Raw genomic sequence first — 22,549 nt, forward strand, 5'->3', positions numbered from 1 at the left:
CTCTATTTAGACCTGCTGAAGCTCTATTTAGACCCAGTGAAGCTCTATTTAAACCTGCTGAAGCTCTATTTAGACCCTTTGAAGCTCTATGTAGATCTACTGAAGCTCTAGAACCACTGAAGCTCTATTTAGGCTAGCTGAAGCTCTATTTAGACCCAGTGAAGCTCTATTTAGACCTGCTGAAGCTCTATTTAGACCAGCTGAAGCTCTATTTAGACCAGCTGAAGCTCTATTTAGACCAGCTGAAGCTCTATTTAGACCAGCTGAAGCTCTATTTAGACCCTCTGAAGCTCTAGAACCACTGAAGCTCTATTTAGACCTGCTGAAGCTCTATTTAGACCTGCTAAAGCTCTATTTAGACCTGCTAAAGCTCTATTTAGACCAGATAAAGCTCTATTTAGATCTGCTGAAGCTCTATTTAGACCCAGTGAAGCTCTATGTAGATCTACTGAAGCTCTAGAACCACTGAAGCTCTATTTAGGCTAGCTGAAGCTCTATTTAGACCCTCTGAAGCTCTAGAACCACTGAAGCTCTATTTAGACCTGCTGAAGCTCTATTTAGACCTGCTAAAGCTCTATTTAGACCTGCTAAAGCTCTATTTAGACCTGCTGAAGCTCTATTTAGACCCAGTGAAGCTCTATTTAAACCTGCTGAAGCTCTATTTAGACCCTTTGAAGCTCTATGTAGATCTACTGAAGCTCTAGAACCACTGAAGCTCTATTTAGGCTAGCTGAAGCTCTATTTAGACCATTTGAAGCTCTATTTAGACCAGTGAAGCTCTATTTAGACCCTCTGAAGCTCTATATAGACCAGCTGAAGCTCTATTTAGACCAGCTGAAGCTCTATTTAGACCCTCTGAAGCTCTATTTGCCTCTGTACTGAACAGTTACAGCTGCCTGGGGGCTGATATTTTTATTTCCCAGGAGCCTGAAGGACGTCATGCTGAATTAAATGAAGTCCTCCATATCTCAGGTGCCACATGTGCTTGTCCATTTTCCAATTATCCCAATTTTGATTCGGGCATGCTAATCGAATGTCAACACTGTGGAATATTACCTGGTAATAATGCTTTAGCTCCTGAGCCTTAAAGGTATATAATTCCAGTTTTTCATTAAATGTTATGACTTTTATTCACACGAAGTAGAAAACTGCCTCTCCATCCAATCCAATCAGCCTGTTTGGGGTAATCTGGTGTTCGTGTCTGGATTTTACCAGCTGAATAAAATCTGCCGCTTCAGGCTTCGACTTCTGAATAGAGTCCCTGTAATTATACCTCTGGGAGTGCAAATATTCACCAACTCGGTCCTTCCTGAAACATTTTGTACCTTTTTCTTTTGTATGCCAGGTTTTTGTGTACACACAACATTTACATGTGTAATTATTTTCTCATGTGCTTCACCTCGACAGAAAAGCAAGGGATTAAAACAACAGCTGAGCGGATATGAGCGACTGGACCGGTTTGCAGAGTCACAAAACGAGTCAAATGTGTGTTTGTGCTGGAGAGGAGACGACTGCCCTTTGCTGTGCTGTCTCCTCTGTTCTCCAGAATGTGCTGCGTCAGCAACACGGGAGGAGGGAGGATGTGTTACATCACAGCCGCCGACTTAACATCGTACAAGTTTATTGTGGTGTCAAATAGGAGCGTCATTATTTTCTGATTACATGTGTTGTTAATACTTTTAAATCACATTCATGGTCATGTTGGGCTCCATTTAACCATTTATTTGACAGGACGGCCAGCGAGAGGGGTGGAATCGAATCCGCCGAACCTCCACATGAATCTAATATGTTCGTATCAAAATCCACTCATGTTTTATTCAACTGAAACAAAACAAATGAAGTGATCTTACCACCCTTTTCAATAGCATCGCATCCAGCTTCCAGCAGCACGGAGCTAACATTAACATTTCATGGCAGAAGGGCGTCACCGGACCGGAGTGTTTCTGGAGGACAAATACGACCCAATAAACCAGCAACAATCAGCCAAAACTGTACTTTGTACTTTGTGTGAATTAACAAACGAGCACGCCGACACGATTTATTAAGATGTTGAACCTGTCAACATTGTCACCACGCCATTTTGATCTCAGAACACCTCTGAGTAAACTCTCAAACATTGGCACAGACCAGACAATGAGTGCAGGACAACAAGAACCAGAAGGGGAACATGAAACAATGGCAGGCTTTAACTGCCTCTGATTCGCCCTACTCTGAATTCCCACAGTGTGAGCATCGCAGGCAGCCAGCGGACAAAAGCCCGAGTGTCTCGGCGCCGCCGATCGCCTCCAACGGGCCCAAATATGACAGCCTACTGGATCCAGCTGCCACTCAAGGGGCAGCTTCAATCCCGGCTCTGTCTCGGAGATTTTTCCTCCAATCTTTTGGCGTTTTGCCCGTGAAGAAATGCAACTGACGCCCACTTTAAAAATACCGAGATGAAACGCAGCTTCTTGCTCTCGGGCTTTTCGGAGCGGAGAGGTGATGACATTGCCCGTTTGAGATCGATATTACGTGGCTGAAGTACATTCGTTTTGAGGAAGAAGCGTGCAGCTTTTGGAACGCGTTCAGGCTTCCTGAATGATGCAGCATCAGCATCCGTTTAAATGTTTTACCCTCCTCCTCCTCCTCCTCCCGCTGAGGAAGAGGAAGGTAAAAGCAACCCTAAGCATAACCTTCTTGGCCTTCATATCCTGACGTCGTGAAGTTTACCTGCGATAGGTGATAATTAGACGCCCCGGCGTGGAGCGACACATGTTCCAAAGTGACTCTTACAAATGTGAGATCAGTGCCAAGGCAGCACTTCTAGAAGTCTAGTAGCTTTGGGCTCCAGAGGCGTCCAAAACCACAGCCGACGTGGTTAATTCAGCCATGAAGAAATGACAGGCTGCACTGATGAAATCAGGGGACGAACACAGTCTGCCAGCTAACATTTAAACACTAGTTATCGGTTAATGACGTCCAGCAGTTTGACTCGTACAACAGTGGTGACCGCACGTGAAGTTTGGACTCCATTTATCACGTTGACTCTTCTTGTGCCGCCAAATCAGCAACTTGAACACAGTAGAACCGTAGATACTTAGATGCGTAAGGAGATACAAGCTACTCAACATACAAGTTATTTTGAGATACGAGCCGCCGCTCTGTCCGTATTTTTGTTCGACATACGAGCAAAATCCGAGATAGGAGCCGTGCCTCGGGACACGACCGCTAGCTGGCGGATCTCTATGTATCTCTATGTACTACTGTACACTGAATGTGCCTCGTGTCTTATTGTATTAAACTCATGACTGACTTCACTCCCCAGATTTAAGCCTTACAAACCAATAATCACATCTTTTCAAACACGTAGAGCTAAAGAAACGAGTGTCGTCCACTTGTAACACAGCAAAAATAGCCAGTTTTGAAACTGAGTGAAAAGTCAAGAACTGCTAATTTTGGAGCGGGTTTGGGTCAAAGGGAAATGACTTTAGAGTTTTTGCTTCTCAAAATTGTCCTTTTTTATATCTTTGTTTGAGTTTTTAAAGAACAAAAACACTGCAGAGCAGTCATAGAATTTGTACTATTCTTCATTTGAGGTAAATAAATGCTCAGTCATAGGTTTCCTACAACCAAACACAGTCTATGAAAATAGAGGTTGAACAGGAGAGAGCTCTATAAAATCTTTGGGCATCACAGATAAAAAATAAAATTGTGCTTGTACTGAAAAATTCTGTATCATTGGTAAATAAAAAACCTGCATGGGATAGACTGGACCTCATTTCAGTCAAAGACATCTCATCTAAGCACGAATATTTCCATCAGATTTTAGAATCTGTTTATTGCACATCTTTGTATTCTGCCCGGCTCTCTAAAGTCCCTCTTGAGTTTTCTTATTGCAAATGTTTGGAATATTGAAATCCACCCCGCGGCTCGTATGATGAAAAACAAATGTGTTATTTAACAAATCACACTGACGCTTTGTTCTTGAGGGCCAATGAACCTACTGAAAGCATTTTACACCTGTTGAAACACGTACAGAATTTATTTGTGAAACCGTTTCTTGCTTAAATTAAAAAAAAAGGTTTACTTAAATGTAGACAGACAGGTGTGGTTTCTCCGCTTTAGGGGGCTGAAGTCGCCCCGTGGGGCAGTTGATTTTCCAAGCACCCGATAAGTACCTGCAGGGCACGATCAGTACGGAACACCCGGGTCAAGGTCACGAGGGATTGAACCGGCGACTCTTTATCCACCTGTCCTCTCGACATGACAACGGGGCGAGGCTATTCCTGGAAATGAATTAGTCTTATTTCAGATAAAAGCTATGCGATGTAATACCCCACTGAGGGTATTAACTTAAGAGGATAGAGAGGAGCTGAGGAGTTCATCAGAAATAAAAAAAAATAAAACTCACAAACGTCCCGTCAACCCTGAAAGTATTTGTAGCTTGATTATAGACTGGGAAAATCTTTAAACCTCAATGTCTTTAACTTCATTACATCCTAGTGACATCACAATAAATAACATTATTATACCAATAAATAACATCAAAGCTGCAGGGGTTACACAATCTTTTCCGTGACCCTAGTGGGGCCTAGTGCATTTACAACATCATTATTGAATATCAAGACAAACCGGGTGATCAAGAACGCCGCAAGTTCCTGGTTCGATGATGATGTCACATAAAGGGAAAACGCCCTCTCATTTCCATATTCATGCCGAACTCCAGTCACAGAATGATCCTGAGGGAACGTTTGAAGGGAACCAGCTTCACTTCCGCGGCGGAGCAGCGAGACCGACCCCCAAGGAGCCAACAGGAAGTGAAGCGGACGCAAACGCCATCCAAGCAACAGAATACTCCAATTGTAATTTTGAAATTATTTTTATTTTAGTTGATGCAAGCAGAAAAAGGCAAAAAATATATAAAAGTCATTTGACTTGATGCAGCTACAATATTGATGCTCTGGGTAAATAAGAACTGGAGTATATTTTTTTCAGCGATAAAATGTCTATATTTAATCTGAGCTCCTATTCTTCTTATTCTTCATCAAATACAAGACACACATTTTTCCGCAATGCTGTTTGAACTGCGTTCCACATTTAATCCAGAAAGCAGTTTTGTGCTTAATCTGAAAAAAGTGCGACTTAATAAAGTTATTATGACTACAGATTACTCAGAGAGCACCACCCTTCACCAGAGCAGCACAGATCACCAATTTGGTCATCAGTGACCTTCATAATGTGACCCCGTCACCATGGAAACCAGTCCCCTATCTGAAATCCTGACGTCATTATAATTATTTTGACATTTATTCAATTTTTTTTTAAAAAATTGTAGTTTTAAGAATGTTGGTTTCCTTCAGCCGCTTTTGAACCGTCACCAACTTTTATGAGGATCTTGATGGAAAACCAAAACCAAAACGGATCGTTCCTCTGAAAAGGCAAAATAACAAACTGCACGCTTTAAACTGAGAGAAGTAAATACTCTCATCCACAGAAATGTTTGTGTTTAATCTGCTTTTATCGTTAATGACTTCATGTCAAGGACACATTTGGCAAAAAGCCCGTTTTAAAATGGGGATTACGAAGCGGTGGCCCGTAGGCCAGATAAGGACAACAAGAGGAGTCCCACAAAGTTTTTTTTGCAGTATAGAGCTGCACTTTAATAGGGGAGGTGGGGGGGGGGTCTGTGTGTGCTGGAGATAAAACACCTGAGTTACAATCTAGGAGAGTAGCCAGGAGTGTATGTCCAGTAATCATCCAAACAACACATGAGTTTCTGCAAGGACCTGAAGTTAAATCTAACCACAGATCGTCGTTTCTAGGAGCAACGGGATCCTCCTCCCAAGATCCACTCGTACGTTACATATCATTTAAATTTTTGGCTGAACTTTTTGTGTTACTCTGCTAAAACTCAAACAAGTTGGAGAAGATCACCAGGGGGGGGTTCTCACGCTCCAGGGATCAACGCAAACAAAAAAGGAGATGGAGATGGAGTTCCAAACTCTGCTGTGAGATCCCAAATCCCCACCCCCCAATTTATCAGGGTTTTCTGGTGTGAACTCATCTTTTTTTTGGGGGGGGGGCATCCAGTCTTGATTAAAAATGGTCAGCTGAGTTGACATTCAGTGTCACCACAAGGTAAAGGAACTAACAGCTTTATGGGGCGTTTAAACCCCTCATGAGACTGAACCAGTGTTGGAGTTGTCTGCCAAATGTCCCCCCTCCCACCCAGGTTTCTGACACCCCCCCACCCCCCTCTAATGGCATCTAAACAATGCAGATGATGCAGAAACCACGCCGCAGGGCCTGCGTGGGTATCTGTAGGGCGTGATGACAGCCCGGATCGGTGACACCCTTAAAGTTTTTTTTGGGGGGGGGGGGGCGTCGGGCTGCAGGGACTCACCTCGGGATGCAGTTCGGGGAGGATCCGTCTATCTCCCATGTGGCGAACAGATTCATGGGAACCGGTCTGTTGAGAGCCCCGCTCCCCGGGAAGCTCAGCCGGCCACTTCTCTCCGCCATGGTCCGGGCGGCGGGTGGGACAGTCCGACACCGAGCTGGGGTGGATGTGGAGGGGTAGGGGGCGGAAACGTTCTGTCCGTTCAGAGGAGCCGCGACCCGCTCACGTCAGTCCGATGTGAGCGACTGGAGGACCGGATCATGTCCCCGTCCGGGTCCGTGTGGCGCGTCTGTGTCGCGGAGGATCCGCAGTGGGAGCAGCGGTGGAACGAACCCACCGACCGCTGGGGTTGTTGTGCCTGCCACGCTGCTCGGAGGGTATGAGGGGTGGAGAGTGACGCGCAGGACCACCCGCTGAGATCGGTGTGCCTACGCGCTGTGTATGGAGGGTGAATAGTGCCACCACTAGAGGAGAGGGAGGGGAAAACAACAGGAAGAGCCTCCTGTGACGTAGAGATTAACAGCATGAGTGTTATGAATATGAATGAATGAATGAATGAATGAATGAATGAATGAATGAATGAATGAATGAGTGAATGAGTGAATGAATGAATGAATGAATGAATGGATATTATATGACATCGATGCTTCTTCCAGGTCTGTGGAAGCATTATGATGTATTATTGTAAAATTGATCATTTCTAAAATCATATGAGATACATGATTATATTTACATACATTACTGTATATGATACAGACATTATATTAGTTTGCTCTAGAACTATACTGGTTTATATTGAGTTTTATTGCAGGTAAATTTTGCTTTGTCTTGCGTCTAATCTTTTTATTACTTAAAAACTGATTTAAAAATTTTAATTAAATTAAAAAATATTAATGACATCATATTTCCAATATTTTGGCATTTTAAAAACAATGAAAAAAGCAGGGTGAAGTAATAGCGCACTAATTTAGTCTTTCAAAATACCATGTTATAAACTCAAAATAACATGATTTTAGTGGTGCAAAGAGTCATTTTTAGTGTTTCGTAATGAATTACTATTTATTCGAGGGACAGCTTCTGCTTATCTTGAAATATAAAGTCATTAAAATGACTTACAGCACCTTTTTGAAAAAATTATATTAAATTTGCAGAAATGGCCTTCTATTATATCTCAGTTCAGAGTAATTATGTCCACCAGGACTTTCATTTTTCTCTTCTGTCTTCACATCTGATTGAAAACTGTGTAACAACACTCCTATGATAGAGTTTCTTTCAGGCTCGGCGGGTCGTGGCACTAAACACCCCCCATAGCCCCTCGGAGGAACTCCGTCATGAGGGTCGGTGTTTGCAGGTGCGGACGGTGCGGTTCTGGGCGGTTCCGTTCTTTTCAGCCTGGTCGCTGCTGATAAAACACTTTCAATTATTTCATTCAACTGGGGCTGTTGTTATTGTTGTTTACACCTGCCCTGCCGTAAACACACACCGTGTTTATTCTATTACGTAATAGTGGTGAACGTTGATCAGTCACGCAGAACGCGTCATCTCCCTGACAGAGAACAACAGGCAGGCAGCGCCACCATGTGGTGGATGCGGGAACTGCTTTGTACACAAAAACAATTCGTCGTGTTATTTAATATTTTGTTTAAACACGTTAATTTTAAAACAACCCTACCCCCAGCCCCCCTACACTACAAGTGTTTACTGGTGGTTACTCTTCTGACGTTTTTATTAGTATAATTTAAACCTTTAATTTACTCAAATATATAACCGTCAAAACATACTAACACAAAAATATATTTTTACACAGCTTATTTGTAAGACAAATGTAAATCTTATACATAAAAAATAAAAAAATATTTGTTAATGTCAAATATAAAATTTTGAATATTTAACATTTTTTAAAAAGATACAAAAATTTGTGTAGTTTTCACCTGTTCATTTCAGAATTGAGGACATGAGACGTTCATCTTACTTTGTGAAAGTTTTATTTGGTTAAACTGCAGACTTTATTAAACATAGATGAGTTAACCCACATTCACAAAATATATTTAAAAAAAAAAAAAATCAAAACTATTGGATGAACTTATGCGGTGAAAGCTCTATTTGCATCAAATTAATAAACCAATTCAGAGACGAACAACGTCACAGTCTGGATATGAAGTACATCGATGACAAAATGAATCAACACAAGATAACGTCCTGACGGGGATTTAAAAATATGAAAGAAAAAAAAAAAAGCCAGTCAACGAGAGCAGATTCCAACATCAGTACACAAAAAAAAGCTCAAATACACAGACATTTAAATTTTCTGTTCACATATCAGGGCAGTAAATCAAACGTGTTTCAAGGCGATGTCAGGAGTTTGCATTTCAAATAAAAGTTGTAGGGAATGAACGTGACGGCCACCGGACACCGAGCTGGTGGAATCAACACCGCCAGAGACGACGAGCCCGATCAAATATGAAGGCGGTGCTGAAGCGGGAATTACAAAATGATGAAATAGAAGGACAACAAAAAGTACATCCAGATTTGAAGAAAAAAAACAAGAAAGAAAGAAAATAACCCAGAACAACTCCGGGCACATTAATGATTGAAAAAATCAAAATAAAGCCACATAAAAGGCCATTTCCTCCCCTTCATTTAAAAAAAACAACAAAAAAACAAAAACCACAAGCCACTGTTCAGACCGATGGCGAGCAACTATCAGTCTATGTTTGACATCTGACGTGTGCGCCGCTCTCAGTGCTTGCTGTCGGCTGAGGCGGAGCGGGATCGAGACCGGGATCGGGAACGTGAGCGGGATCGAGACCGGGACGGGGACTGTTTGTTCTGAGCTGGGGCGGGCGAGCGTGAGCGTGAACGGGGCCTGGAGGGAGACTTGGAGCGGGACTTGGATCTGGACCTGGAGGGGGACCTGGCCTTCCCCCCTCCTGATGACCTCCTCTCTGGGGTGCGGCTGACGGACCTGGAGCGGCTCCTGGAACGGCTGCGGCTTCGGCTCCTGGAACGGCTCTTGGAGCGGGAGTAGCTCCGAGAGCGGGAGCGACTCTTGCTGTGACTGTTGGAATGAATAAATCGTTTAAAAATATTACACAAACAAGAAAAGTAAATATAAATAATTAAATGTTCAAAAAATAAGTCCGAACACGTCATATTTTAAAATGACCCTCCATTAAAAAGTAAGAACTTACTTTCTGCTGTCCTCAAAGATCTTCAGCTTCCGTCCGTTCAGTTCTGTCCCATCGAGTTTGGCGATGGCGTTCTTCATGTCACTGCGAGACGCAAACTCAACCACTCTGTAGGAAAAGACAAACTTCTTTAGGACAGAAACGACGAGACGAATCCTTCTGAGCCGGTCGTTCAAAGCAGAGGAACTCACCCTTCATTCTTGTTGGGTCTGTGAGCGTCCACAAATGTTACTTCACCTGCTTTCCTCATGAGGTCTTTCAGGTCCTGTTGCAAAGCACAACTCAAAATTAGTGCCAGAAAGCCCAACAGGAGGTGCCAGTGAGAGCCTTTTCACACCTGGAGGGAGAGAAGTGAGCAAGCAGCAACACACCAGCACACACTGACACTGTTCAGGTTATCTAGTAATGTGTGTTGTCGCTCTTATAAGCTCCCATTGCAGTGGAGGGCATGTAAACAAAAGAGTCTCTGAAAATGTTGTGTGTGGACGAGTGTTGCTTTTGTTAAAACTGTTTGAAATTCACATTAATTGGCTCCAAGAATTCAATTTTTTTTTTTTTAGCTCATGACAAAACAGACGGAAAATTTGTAAGGCAGCAGTAAGGGAGTTCATGTACTTGAGGTTGCATCTTGGGTTACTTTTGCATGTGAAATCTGATTAAGTGCCTGATTAAATGAAGTGATCCTATATATTTATTAGATATGGGTAGGTGGACTAAATCTTGATCTATAATGCAAGTCATTTGGCTTAAAAGTCTTAGTGTTTGTATAAATCTGCCCCTTCCCTCCTGCAAATGTAACTCTACACCCCTCTTTACCACCCGACCCTGAAGGAAACCCAATCACATGAGTTTTATGCTACTTACCGCTCCATAACCAGGAAGATATTAGCATAGAGCCACTTGTCCAAATACCAAATGGGAACCAATGCAGTGTTAAGCCCTTGAGAAACGACCTCAGCCTTGACTCAGCATCCGGCCTCCACAAGTAAGGACCCACCAGAGAGCAAGTAGGGGGGGAGGGTGTGCGCCCGACTCAACACCCCCCCCAGCTCCATCAGCAACAGAAAAAGACCCAAACGGGAGAGTGTAGGGACCGTGGATTTGAGGGGGGTTACAGAAGTCGGGGGATGCCAGCCCACAGAACCTCCAGACTGTGGCTACGGACCTCCTAAGGCTACCGTATCCTGCGCTAGACCACTTTCACCGCTACGGGGCCCAGCCAAGACTTTAGACCAGCGGCAACTGCGTGTGAGGAGAGGCACCAAATGGACACTATTCAGAAAAAACAACCAGAAGAGGGCGCTAAACACTTCTGAAAACCTCCGTGGAGGGTGTGCATTCACCTCTGATATAAAAGGAAACCATATCAGAGCAGCTGTTAAAAAAACAAAAAAAAGTCAAATGTTTTTGGTTAGAATGTCCATCAAAAACTGTAACTTTATATTATTTTTTGTACTTTTATCTGGAAAAATTTAGATAAAAGTTTTGTTGTAACTGGTCAATTGACTATTAACTATAGTATTTTTGAGTAAAGCTGCCCCAGCCTGATTAAATGAATGCTGCTTCATTTTAAATACATTTACCAAAAGTGATATTGAAGAAAATACATTTAAGTCAGCGCTTACCTGCCAGCTGATTCGTGAAGAAAGGTTTTCCACAATGAGTCTGTGGTCAGTCCTCACTGGAGGGCCATACCTGTCCAGTCAACACAACACAGAGAGAAGACCGGCAACTTTAATACAATATTATCTTTAATAAAATACGACAAATGTACCACTTTGGAAGCTGGAGATCAAACAGGAAAACCATCCAAGGCTCTGAATGTCAATCCAGCCGATTGTCAGCCGGTTCTGCTTCATGTTCACAGCTGTTGTATCTAATGAATGTTCTGCCAGTTAAGAACTGAGTCAGTATTTGAACTGGATTCAGAGCTGCGACAGCAGATTGATATCAATGCTTTCATTTGATTCACGTTGCATCTTTGAGAGCTACACAGTACAGCGTTTGATTTCCATGGCAAATCTATCTCAAGGTTTCAGTCCACTTCTGCAAGAGACTGGAACAACTTAACACAGAAAATACGAGATAATAAACCAGTTTCACTAGAAATTTTTTTTCTTTTTTTCACTGAATGCAACAAAATGTGAGCAAAAGCTGAAACCAACTATCACCAACGAGTTGGCTGAGGTTTCAGGAACCATTGTAATGCAAATGTACCTGGAACCACTGCTGCGAGACTGGCGATAGCCTCCACCGCCGCCACCACCACCACCACCAAAACGGCCCATTCCAGGGCCACCACCCCTTCCTCTCCTGGAGCGAGCATGCTCGATCGTGACCCTGAAAAGAAGAAAAAAAACATTCTTTGCTTTGAACAAAAAATAAGAGGCTACAAATACATCAATGAAGGACGAAATGAGTGAAAAATATTTTCCAATTTTGATTTGACGTTCCATTTAGGGGAAATATAAATCAATCTCCGATACAGGAAACAGTAAAACAAATGCAACATCATCCATAGATAAATGCTGAATGATTCAAGCAGCAGGAGTCTAATGGCTCCATAAGAACAACAAATTAATTCAATGGAATGTCTTCAGGGTCATCCTGCTAAATTTTAATTTCTAAACCATTGAAAGCAGACAGGCTGTTTGCTTAGTTAAAAAAATAAATTCAGGAAAACAGTGGCATATACCAACTGTGCAGACTCATTGTGAAATAAATTTGCGATCCTGACAACGAAGGTTGCGGATCACGGTATAAGATAACACCATGCTTACCCAAGTATTTGAAAAGCAACCACATCCTGTATGGGACAGTGATGACTGATAAATTCTGTACTTAATATGAGTTGTCAGTGTGAATGGAGCAAATAACACAAAGATACTAAAAGTAATTACCTCTCACTGCACAGTTCTTTTCCATTCAACTCATACACCGCATCATCTGCATCCCTGTGGTCATCAAACTCCTGTGAAGATGGGAATCGTGAGGCTTCCCCCCAAGAAAACACAAAAGAACAAAAACCTGTTCTAGTGGTCAGTCACACCTACCACGAAGCCAAAACCATTCTTCAAGTTGATTTCTCGAATCCGTCCGTAGCCCTTGAAGAACTTCTCCACGTCTCTCTCTCTAGCATGTGGGCTCAAGTGGCCAATGAAGACACGACAACCACTCATCGTTATTCTCTGCAATAGAAAAACACAAGGCTTTGTTAATGGTTACCTACAATGATGTAAAACATGTTTAATATTTAATGTATGATGGTTAACCTGTTGATGTCACAGGGTTATTTTTAACCACATAAATTACACCCAGTGCCACAGAAGAAATGTTTTTTAATAATCCCCTTGGGGCAATTTTTCCACCCTGTCTATGTGTTTCACACAACACATGCAGAAAGATCCCATGCTTGCAAATATTTAAAATGTGCAGCACATTTAGCACACACAACAACTCAATCAAATTTAAAATCTTCTTTGTATTATTTTGTTATCTAAAAAACTTTTTTAAAACAAATTCTGTCAATAACGCAACGATTAGAGGATTTTCATGCATCATTCTTACAGACAGAACTTATTAAATTTCGTAGTGAATCTAAATGTCTATTTCCATTGCATTGCGAGATGAGAATGACTTTCTTCAACATTTCTCTTCACAAAGCTCCAAATACTTCAAAGCTACTTTTAATTACAGTATTTCAAAATAGCCTAACTACTTAAGATCAGTAAAACTTGAGCGTCTCAAGCCCAACTGATTAAGGATGGTGATAAACCAGGTCTGGTTGAACCGGTTCAAGCTGCCATCACTGAATGTAAATGAGGCCGACCGCACGAGGTTAAACCGAATTTAACTCCTCTACACATATTCTCAATCTGACAAGTTGCAAAAAGCAAGATTTAAAAATCATACGTCAACAAAATATTACACTGATTGCCTTTTAACATAACAATTAAACGCGTATTTGAATATTTAGCTGCTGTTGAATAATCTTGTGCTATACTTAAAAGTACTTTGTCTGCGCTTACTGATGTAAGGACGGTGGGCAAAGTAAATCGCAAAGCCTTTCAACTCCACACTTTTCCACTTTAACTAATCAGACTGTTTGTTTGTTTTTTAAATACTTGTTCGGATACCAAAAAAAAATTATCTGAACCAAAAAATTATTTCAGCGACCCACTTCTGATCAAACCTTTGCAAGCTAGCTAGCACGCTGTGCGACACGATTCCCGAGATACGTGAGCGAAGAAATCTGAAAAATACGCCAAATACTTTATTAATATAACCCTCGTAAAAATAAAAATAAAAATCTCTTGGTCAGTTGCATAAAAAATAATTTCATCCAATATGTTCCGCAGTTTAGCTTGAAACCGACGTCAGTTTACGTTAAATTTAGCAAGCTAGCAATCTACCGCCAGATAAGGCTAACTTCAAACGTTAGCTCCAACGGGGAAGCTACTCTCCACCGTCTACAACGACACACAATTCATATTTATGAAAATAAGTATACAAATCGAAAAACTTTTTTCAATATTTTAGTACTTTAATATCATTTAACGAGGGTCTAATTTGTTTCTCACCTGATTTTTTTTTTTTTCTTCAATAGGTTTCTGTTCTTCTTAGCACGCCGCTGCTTGACTGCTTGGAAGCACGACTGCACTGGTATCAAAATGGCGACCGATAATTCACTGAGCAACAGGAAATGCCGCTGCTCTGGGTTGCCAGTTAAGTGTTGATAATTCATTCACTGAGTGAATGGTTAACTTTGTTCGAGTAGACGACTTTGACCTCTTTCGTTTACATAAGTGTTGAATATGTGACAAAAAATTATTTTTGGGGAATTTATCTTTATGTTACAACACTTTAATAACATAATTCCGAACTAAATGAACGGATTTTAATGGTATCATAAAGGGTTTAAAACACAAATTAGGCAACCCGATTCAGGGCGAAGCTCAAAAAACGGAAAACAGGTACAGTAAACAGGAATCAGCCCAAAGCTTGACAGGGTTTTTAATGTTGTACCAACCTGTTTTTATTTAGTACAACAAGATGTTACTACAAAATAATAATTTATTATAGTATATCGGTTAACTTTCTTTGTTGCAACAAAAATTAAACAAAACTGTAAAACAACGACAACGTAAGGCTTTATGATTTAATAGCAGAGAAATATCATGATAGAACGCGCAAAATATATTTTAGCGTAAATTTCAAATATAGCTTTCACTCTAATGCGATTTTAAAAAATCATAGTTTTTTATATACTTTTTTCTTCTATGTTCTATTTTTTTTAATATTAATGATATTTTGGTTCTATGCTAATATTTAGCACTAGTGATGCTATCTGCTATGTCATTCCAATTCCAATATGATTTCGGCATTACATTAACTTTTATATGTTTATTTTAAACTATTTAATGCATTTTTAAAAATAGTCGTCACCTGTGGTATACAGTATTCCAAAATAAATAATATGCCAGCACATTATATATCTTTTATTTGCCCACATGTACCAATATTTCAGACATTAATCGAGGACTGAAAACACTTCTTTGTTACTGTCTCTTTATTCTAGCACTATATCATCATTCATGAAATAATATTGGTTTAGGAAAAAGAAATACCAGGAAAAGTTTGACACAGTACGAAAAAATACCAGTCTGGTCTGTTCTGTAGAAAGTCAACTGTATATTATCCACTGCTAACTGAACACAAAATGAAATGTATCACAACATAAGACAGAAATCAGAATAAAGCTTTCTGTGAGAACACATAGAGGTTTGGACTTTTAACCCCATTTATGAAGCAGAAATGTGATGACTGCCATTTTTAGTCATGTGATTTCCTTCCTGAGTAAGGTTGTTGTCCGTTAACTTGTTATGGCAGGAGGGTTTGGGACAAAATTAAACTCACTTAAACTTCACGCTAAAAAATAAAAGATATTATCATTATTACCATCTGCAACACCAGAGGGGGTCTTATTTTTAATTAGACTTATCTGTGTTTTTGATCAAATCACTATGGTTACAAAAACTTTAATGACATATTTTCCCTTCATGTAAATTTGATTTGAAACAAACCAAACTTTATATGGATCAATAAATACTTAAAAAATAATTGAGAAAAAAGATTTGTTCTGCTTACATGGCGCCGTTCGTCCCTTTTGAAACGAATCAAACATGAAATGGTCTAAAAGAGAATGACATTTATAACTTAATAATGCAAGATACACATGAAGCTTCAGACACAGCTAGTGTAGGTTTAGCTTAGCTTGGCTGCAAACACACACAAAAAAAAGATCTAGCCCTACATTTTAAAAATTAAAGATAGAACCTATCAAAAAACTATGTTAGCTGTTTCCCCTTGTTTTTAGTTTTCATGTTACCTGAAGCTAACCCACGGCTAGCTGTGGCTTCATAGAGTGTATTTCCTAAAGTGTAAATGGCATTTATTTCAAGGATTAGTTCACTGAAAAATGAAAAATGTATAAAAAAAAAAAAGGGAAGGTAGGGTGTTCAGAAAACATTTCTGGAATAGAGCTTCACAGCAAAACAGCGTTGCAGCCTGGAGTATCTGAGGCCTTTAATACAACTCTTATGTCACATTTCAAGTCTCCAGGAAACTAGAGATTGTCAATTGTTTAACAGAAAAACATTATTTGTACCTTGTTCAGTCTTCAGTTGTTCAGGAGAATGCTGCAACTCTGGTTTGTCATAAATTTACAGAAATCTTTTCTAGACTCAGAAACTTTACTCGACATTTTATCTGCAAACAGACGAATAAACAACAAATGAGTTTCTATTTCTGGGGGGAAAACAGCTCCTTTAAAGACAATCATCATTCAAAGGACAATACTGATTTACTTGTTTCCATTATTTATGTCAGCTCAGGTTGTTATTTGGGTTAAAAGTGAAAAAAAAAAAAAAAAGGCCAGTCCTAATCAGGAATAATGTAATAATGTAATATAAAGACCACTTGGATATAAAAGCACGGACAAAACACACAAAGTGAATAATTGTCGGTGTAGCAGCTTGATCCTCTTTGTGTTTGTGTCTCTGAGATGTTCAGACGGAACAGGTTTTTGCTTTTGATAGTTTATAACTGTTTATGAGAAGGTAATACCGGCAGGAATGAACCAGTTTAGTGCTAAAAAATGCCAGTTTGGCGTTTTTAAAATAAGTCCGACATTAAATCTCGTACAAAAGGAAAACGGGAGAGAAACACTAACCGATGCAACCAGATGTGGATCATCTTGCTTTTACTTGGGGATTTTTTTTTGTAGACTTCTTTCAACATGCAACATTTTTTCAGAGCTCAACTTGAATTCAAGGGAAGAATCAAATCATTCTTTATCCCAAAACAGGGAAAGTTATGTACCCACACAAAGAAAAGAAAAAAAACAGCCGCCGATATCAAGGCCACATATTGAATGAGAACTTGAGGAGATTTGCAGTTTCCTGGGTGACGTCTCTAGAAGTAGCCTCTAGTTGTTCTACCGAAGCGACTCTGAAGGCAGGAAACAAGGCTGACAAAGGTTTCATGGAAAAGACTAACTATAACTTCAGATCTACACGTGGGTTTTTATCGAGCGCTCGGGGTTCAGGTCCGAGTTTGTCGTCCCGACAGCGTCTCTGCAGGTTTTCTGAAGTCTTCATGTCATGAAGAGCTCACTCTTCTCATCCTGCGTCTTTACCCAGAGCAGTAGGAGGTCAGGCGGTTGTTCAAGCTTACTCTCTTGAGCCACGACGTCGTTTGTTTGTTTGGGGGTGGGGTGGGGGTTAGATCACACCCTGGTGTGGCGACAGCTGTGGGAGGAACCGGTGGCGGCCGCCCCGGACGAGGACGACGGGTCGTCGTCGCTGGACTCGTTCTGCTCCTCTTTGTGGAGGCCGAGGCTGATGTGGCTCTGCAGGGCGGCCGGGGTCAACCACTCCTTAGGCAGGCAGCTCTGCAGGAACGGGATGCAGGAGCTGAAGTACGCCAGTCTGTTGACCCAGCGGGGGATTTCTCGTCCACACAACAGCTGAGAAAAGTCAGAATAAGTGTCATAAAACATGTTTATTTTCATATTCTATGATGTTTGAGAGATCATCTTTATCCTCCTGTCATGAAAACATTTTTTTTTTTGCGTACATAAAGACAATTTCCATGAAGACTTCAGACTCATGATGTTAAGATAATCCCACACTTGGACAAGCAAATATTTCTTATATCTCTTCAGTATTTATTTCAGTTAATTTCAGAGCACTAGATGAAGTTGTAACCCTGCTTCACACCATAAAACTTCACATCCAGGATATGTTTTCGTATTTTTGTAGTTATTTCTCAACTTTATTCTCATGTTTGACTCCTTGAAGGATGCATCTTGTCAGTATGTGACTGACCTCGGACAGCGAGGAGGAGAAGTGGTTGCAGTTTTTGTGCATTAGATGGTAGGCGTTGCCTTTGAACTCCTTCCCCAGCTCCTCCATGATTTTATCTATGTCCTCCTCTGTAAAGTCTGTGGTGCCCAGAACAATGGCCTCTCTGTTTGAATGCATAACAACACACACACACACACACACACACACGCACACACACATACACACACACACTTCTGCATGTGGCATTGATAACATCACAGTGTATTGTACGCCGCTACGGAGGGCACTCACTTGAATTTGAACGTCTCGCCCAGTTCAGCAGCGTTTCCTGGGTTGATTTCAAAGATGCCGCTGAACGGGTAAGGATGTCCCCCGTATGCAAACTCTGAGTGGAGAAAGATTTTTTTTTTGTTTAAATGTTGATTTTGAGCACAAAAGAGACATAATTGCACAGACAGCAGTTAATGAATCCCCGACACAGTGTGGTTAGGTCATTAAGCCGTGCAGCCTAATTACAGTCCTCTCTGCTCTGTATTTACTGCAGCGTCAGGGAAAACACTGATGATCACTGGAGAAGCAGCTCGCAGAAGAAACACTTACGAAGGTACGAAGTACATTTACTGATAATTATAACAGCTATTAAAGCTCAAAATCTGTTTTTTCTTATTTCAGATGAACGTTAATTATCCATATATTATATATTATAAATAGTTTTACTATTTCAACGATTTTTATTCATTTATTAGCTCATAGTATATACCTGTTTACATTGTACATTTCTGTTTATTGTGTATCTAAGTGTTAATGTTGGTTTTCTATGTATTGAGTCTGGGTTTTGCTCTTTGCACCCTGCATGTCCTTTTTTTTTGCACCCATCCTGTCTTTTGTACCAATACTGCTTTATGCGCCTTCAATTGCCCATTGGGGACAAATAAAGTTTTTCGAATTGAATTGAATCAAATTAAATAGAATATCCATGGTTCACAAAACTTCCATTTGTTTTAATTTGGACATTTTCCCAAAGATAGAGGTGGTGAGGAGGAAGTTAAATCCAGAATAAAATAACGCTACGAGCAGAAGCTTCAACAGTGAAAGTGATTTCTAGTCTGATCGTATTTCACGGCGCTTGGAGCCAGTATTTCTGGTTGCAGATCCATAATAGAACCCCCAGTGGTGTAGATTCGCGGTGGTATCTACTTCAGTCACACAGTGAGTCAACAGTGACTCAACCTGGAGAAATGGGGTCATGGGAAACATAATTCCATTTTTATAACCGGGATACACGGCTCCAACATGGGGAAGAAATGTCTCACCTCGGCCGTAGATCTCGATGCCTGAGTGGAAGACTCCAATACCCAGATTGGAAGTGTATTCGTTGATCCAGTACTGTGGAGACAAAGCAGGGATATAAATACCAAGACTTACCGTTAAAGAGTGGAATCACATTACAGCTGTGTGTACAGTATTCCTAAAGCTGCTTTATTTATCGATTTAACTTGTTATCAGAACTAGACTAGATCACTTATAGCAGTTACAGGCTAAACATATAATAAATGACATCCAACAGTTACTTTCATCTCTTCATTTCTACACAAAAGCACTCAAAGATGACAGATTTAAAGATTTAAACGTTTGTTTGTTTTTTTAATTTTGAGAAAACAATGACTTTACTTTTCATTCATTTTGGATTTATTTGCTTGTCAGAAACACATCACATGATTGATCTCTCTCACTTGTCTGTAACATTACCGTGAAGCAACAGTTAGTTAAGACTTTTATTTACTGCATTGCACATACATGTTCGTGTTTATTGCACACACATTATTGCTGAATAAACTAGTAGATTAAAAGCTGCGCTCCTCCACCCGATCGTTCATGCATGCATTTATCATCCAAAATTCCCCCTTAGATTAAATATGCAGTGATGTGAGAGCCACCTGCTGCGACCGCTGCACACCATCATTGATGACTAATGCCGGCACCCCTCTCCCATTCCCATCAATCCTCCTGAGGAAGCCGACTAAGAGCTTTCCATGCTGCCCCAAATGTCCCCCATTAATAATGGAACAGGTTCCTGGTCTGGGAGCGAAAGAATAAAATCACGTCCAGCATTTTCCTTTGTATTCTCTCATTTTTCTACATTTAATTCTAACCCCTTCGCATCAAGATCATGGATCAGCAACTTCACCCACCCTCCATCTACGGGGACAAATTGTTCCATCTGAGTGGGAAAGAAAAGTGACAAATGATGCTGAGCTGAGTGCATAGGAGGCTGATGCCATTAGTGGAGCTCTTTCAGTCACTATTTCTCTTGTGTGACTGTCTTTGAGAGACCGCGCTGCTGCTGCTGCTGCTGCTGCTGCAGCGATCAATGCAACATCCTGCCTGAGCAGAGACAGCAGGCCCCCGACTCCACACATCCACCCGTCACATTGATTTCACATTGAAGACGATCGATTCTTCCCTCCTTGCACGATTCCCCTCGCAGGCAGATGTTGTTGCCCGCTGCGTTTGTCTGTGTTTTAATGGTGACTCCGTCGTCGCTTTCTCCCTTTTCAACATGACCTGTTAGGCTGAGCAGCGCTTGAATTAAATCAGCCGTTCGAGCGGCTTGTCACTTCTGTCACCGCTCAGGACCTCGTGTGTGAGACCGATCCGGGAGAGTCCAGAACGGCAGCTGGCTTTGAGTGTGAATACATCTTTGTGTTTGAGTTTAAATCATAGCGTCATTTTTATTTTACATTTTACATGGAGAAAGCTGATTGGTTAGAAAGTTATGCTGATGAAGGAGTTTAAAATACTAGAAACTGGTATAAGATGCTTAAAGGACACTTTTACCTGAAGATTTTAGCTTAAAATCCAAGATTGTAAAAAAAATTTAAAAAATCTTCATATCCATTTGGATCTTAGGGCTTCTGGTGACTTGGATTAAATCACATGTATGTTCTTTAAAAGAAGGCCTGATCGTCTTCAGGTGTTTATGAGAAAAATTCAGTTATTTCACCGCAAAGCTACAGCCACACTTTGTGGAGTTGAAGCTGAGACGTAAATCCCACAGCAAACAAGTGTTTGTTGTCACTGAAGTAACAGATTACAGCAATGCGTTGCTTAATCTTCTCAAAGGAGGCTGTTCAGCTGCACAGGGAAAACCAGGCAGTGGGGAAATAGTGAATGAATGAATGAATGAATGAATGAATGAATGAATGAATGAATGAATGAATGAATGAAGAGGCCTGTCCTCTGAGCTGAAGACAGAAAGAGGTCACAGGGTTCCCCTTTTTCTCGTATGGAAATGAAAAGAGACATTACTCTTATATACTCTCTCATCTACTATATCTTTTTCTTTAAATCAAATTTCCCTGTTTGCTCCAAAGTCTTCACAAGCCAGATTCAGTGATAAAAATGATTGAAATAAACACGGGACTAGATAAGCGTTAGCCTCACGGCTTCAAGTCAAAACTAGACAAATATGTTTATATAGAAGTTTATTGCTAGCTCTGCTTGTAATTTGAAAAAATGCCGGCATCATTAAATATTATCCTTCTGATAACTGAAACGATCTAATAGAATCATTAATGTCACACAGCTGACAGCTAGATAGCATTGGCTAGTGCTAGGTTGTTGTTTTTTTAAAAGACATTATCTAATCTAAACATTATACAGTTGACACTAGCTAAAGCTTCTCTTTGTGAGAAAATATTGCTAGTGGGACACTGTTACGTACATTTATATTTTAATTCGTAATTCTAAACTACTTTTTGTCTACAACTGTGAGGCAACAGTCTGTTTTATCTGTAATTCAATTTATCTGTAATTATCTGCTTTCATTGGTTATTATTACTGTTAAATGCAGGGAAATTTTTAAAAAATCATACATAAAGTACAGTGGATTATAAAAAGCATCTGAGAACTCCTCTTCAATATTTTAAAACTTTTTTTATATACAAGGCACATTTGATTATAGGAAATTGAGAAAATGAAAGGCTTTTAGGTGCGACTTATAGCACGGAAAATACTGTAATTGTGATGAAGAAGGGGTGGGGGTGATGTGGGGTACTGGGGCCCCAGCACAGCTGACATAATATGAACGCCCCTGTAGGAACCTGGATCAGCAGTAAGTGTGGTGAGGATGGACCTTTACCATATCATACACGTTAAATGGAACCTTACCATATCATACACGTTAAATGGAACCTTACCATATCATACACGTTAAGGATGACAGGTTCATTGGCCATGGTTTAAACCTGAGCTGGAAAGGCAAACGTCCCCACCCTCCACGGCTGACGGTAGTCGGGACCTTTACGCGCGTCTGGAGTCACAGGTGGGGGGCAGGAGCGGCCGGAAGGCTTCTGCTGAACGGATGGAGGATGTTCATTACCCCGCGGGGTAATAAATGTTCTGCAGGGTGGTGGTTTGGATAGGGGGGAAAAATGCCCCCAGAGAAGAAGGACAGCTGTGCCAGATGTCACCAAACCATCATCGCGGGGTTAAGTGAGATGCAGCAGTGGACAAGGCCCATGTCTACTAAAATCTGCTGTCAGGGCAAATGATGGTGTGTCAGACAGATGAGAGCAAACACAGCAGCAAAAAAATAATAATAAATAAAAAATCAT

At 40.8% G+C, this 22,549-nt stretch overlaps 3 protein-coding genes across 6 annotated transcripts in view; all 3 read right to left on the reverse strand.

The window, feature by feature from the left end:
* The window catches only part of pacs2 (phosphofurin acidic cluster sorting protein 2), a 36,209-nt gene extending 29,248 nt beyond the window's left edge, over positions 1–6,961 (reverse strand). For 2 of the 3 annotated variants that reach the window (XM_068338969.1, XM_068338967.1), the window contains exon 1: positions 6,383–6,959. In XM_068338969.1, the coding sequence (XP_068195070.1) occupies positions 6,383–6,501 (119 nt within the window). In that variant the 5' untranslated portion in view covers positions 6,502–6,959. Of the gene's footprint in view, positions 1–6,382 lie in introns of all 3 variants that reach the window. The other variant, XM_068338968.1, reaches the window with a different exon arrangement.
* A 1,386-nt stretch (positions 6,962–8,347) lies between these two features.
* Positions 8,348–14,238, reverse strand: srsf5a (serine and arginine rich splicing factor 5a). 2 transcript variants are annotated; one of them, XM_068338973.1, is made up of 8 exons: positions 14,148–14,238; positions 12,621–12,755; positions 12,468–12,538; positions 11,785–11,907; positions 11,193–11,262; positions 9,759–9,832; positions 9,571–9,675; positions 8,348–9,437 (listed from the first exon to the last, which is right to left on the reverse strand). In XM_068338973.1, exons 2-8 carry the CDS (start codon positions 12,744–12,746, stop codon positions 9,119–9,121), a joined length of 888 nt encoding a protein of 295 aa, XP_068195074.1. In that variant the 5' UTR covers positions 12,747–12,755; positions 14,148–14,238; the 3' UTR covers positions 8,348–9,118. The 2 variants fall into 2 exon arrangements, with proteins under 2 accessions (XP_068195074.1, XP_068195073.1); XM_068338972.1 differs by having other exon boundaries at positions 11,193–11,271.
* Positions 14,239–16,661: 2,423 nt separating this feature from the next.
* LOC137611018 (deubiquitinase DESI2) lies at positions 16,662–22,428 on the reverse strand. The gene is made up of 5 exons (XM_068338974.1): positions 22,133–22,428; positions 19,247–19,319; positions 18,225–18,318; positions 17,955–18,096; positions 16,662–17,593 (listed from the first exon to the last, which is right to left on the reverse strand). Exons 1-5 carry the CDS (start codon positions 22,169–22,171, stop codon positions 17,354–17,356), a joined length of 588 nt encoding a protein of 195 aa, XP_068195075.1. The 5' UTR covers positions 22,172–22,428; the 3' UTR covers positions 16,662–17,353.
* Positions 22,429–22,549: the final 121 nt, after the last annotated feature.

The sequence above is a fragment of the Antennarius striatus genome, chromosome 17 (genome assembly GCF_040054535.1).
Source record: "Antennarius striatus isolate MH-2024 chromosome 17, ASM4005453v1, whole genome shotgun sequence".
NCBI lineage: Eukaryota > Metazoa > Chordata > Actinopteri > Lophiiformes > Antennariidae > Antennarius > Antennarius striatus.

Coding starts and splice junctions, on each gene's coding strand:
- srsf5a (XM_068338972.1), bottom strand. CDS start 12,746: ATGAGTGGTTGTCGTGTCTTCATTGGCCACTTGAGCCCACATGCTAGA. Junction 9,676..9,758: donor AGACCCAACAAGAATGAAGG/GTGAGTTCCTCT, acceptor CTTTTCCTACAG/AGTGGTTGAGTTTGCGTCTC. Junction 9,438..9,570: donor ATCTTTGAGGACAGCAGAAA/GTAAGTTCTTAC, acceptor TCATTCCAACAG/TCACAGCAAGAGTCGCTCCC.
- LOC137611018 (XM_068338974.1), bottom strand. CDS start 22,171: ATGGCCAATGAACCTGTCATCCTTAACGTGTATGATATG. Junction 19,320..22,132: donor TCCTTAACGTGTATGATATG/GTAAGGTTCCAT, acceptor TTGTCTCCACAG/TACTGGATCAACGAATACAC. Junction 18,097..18,224: donor GGCGAGACGTTCAAATTCAA/GTGAGTGCCCTC, acceptor GCATTCAAACAG/AGAGGCCATTGTTCTGGGCA.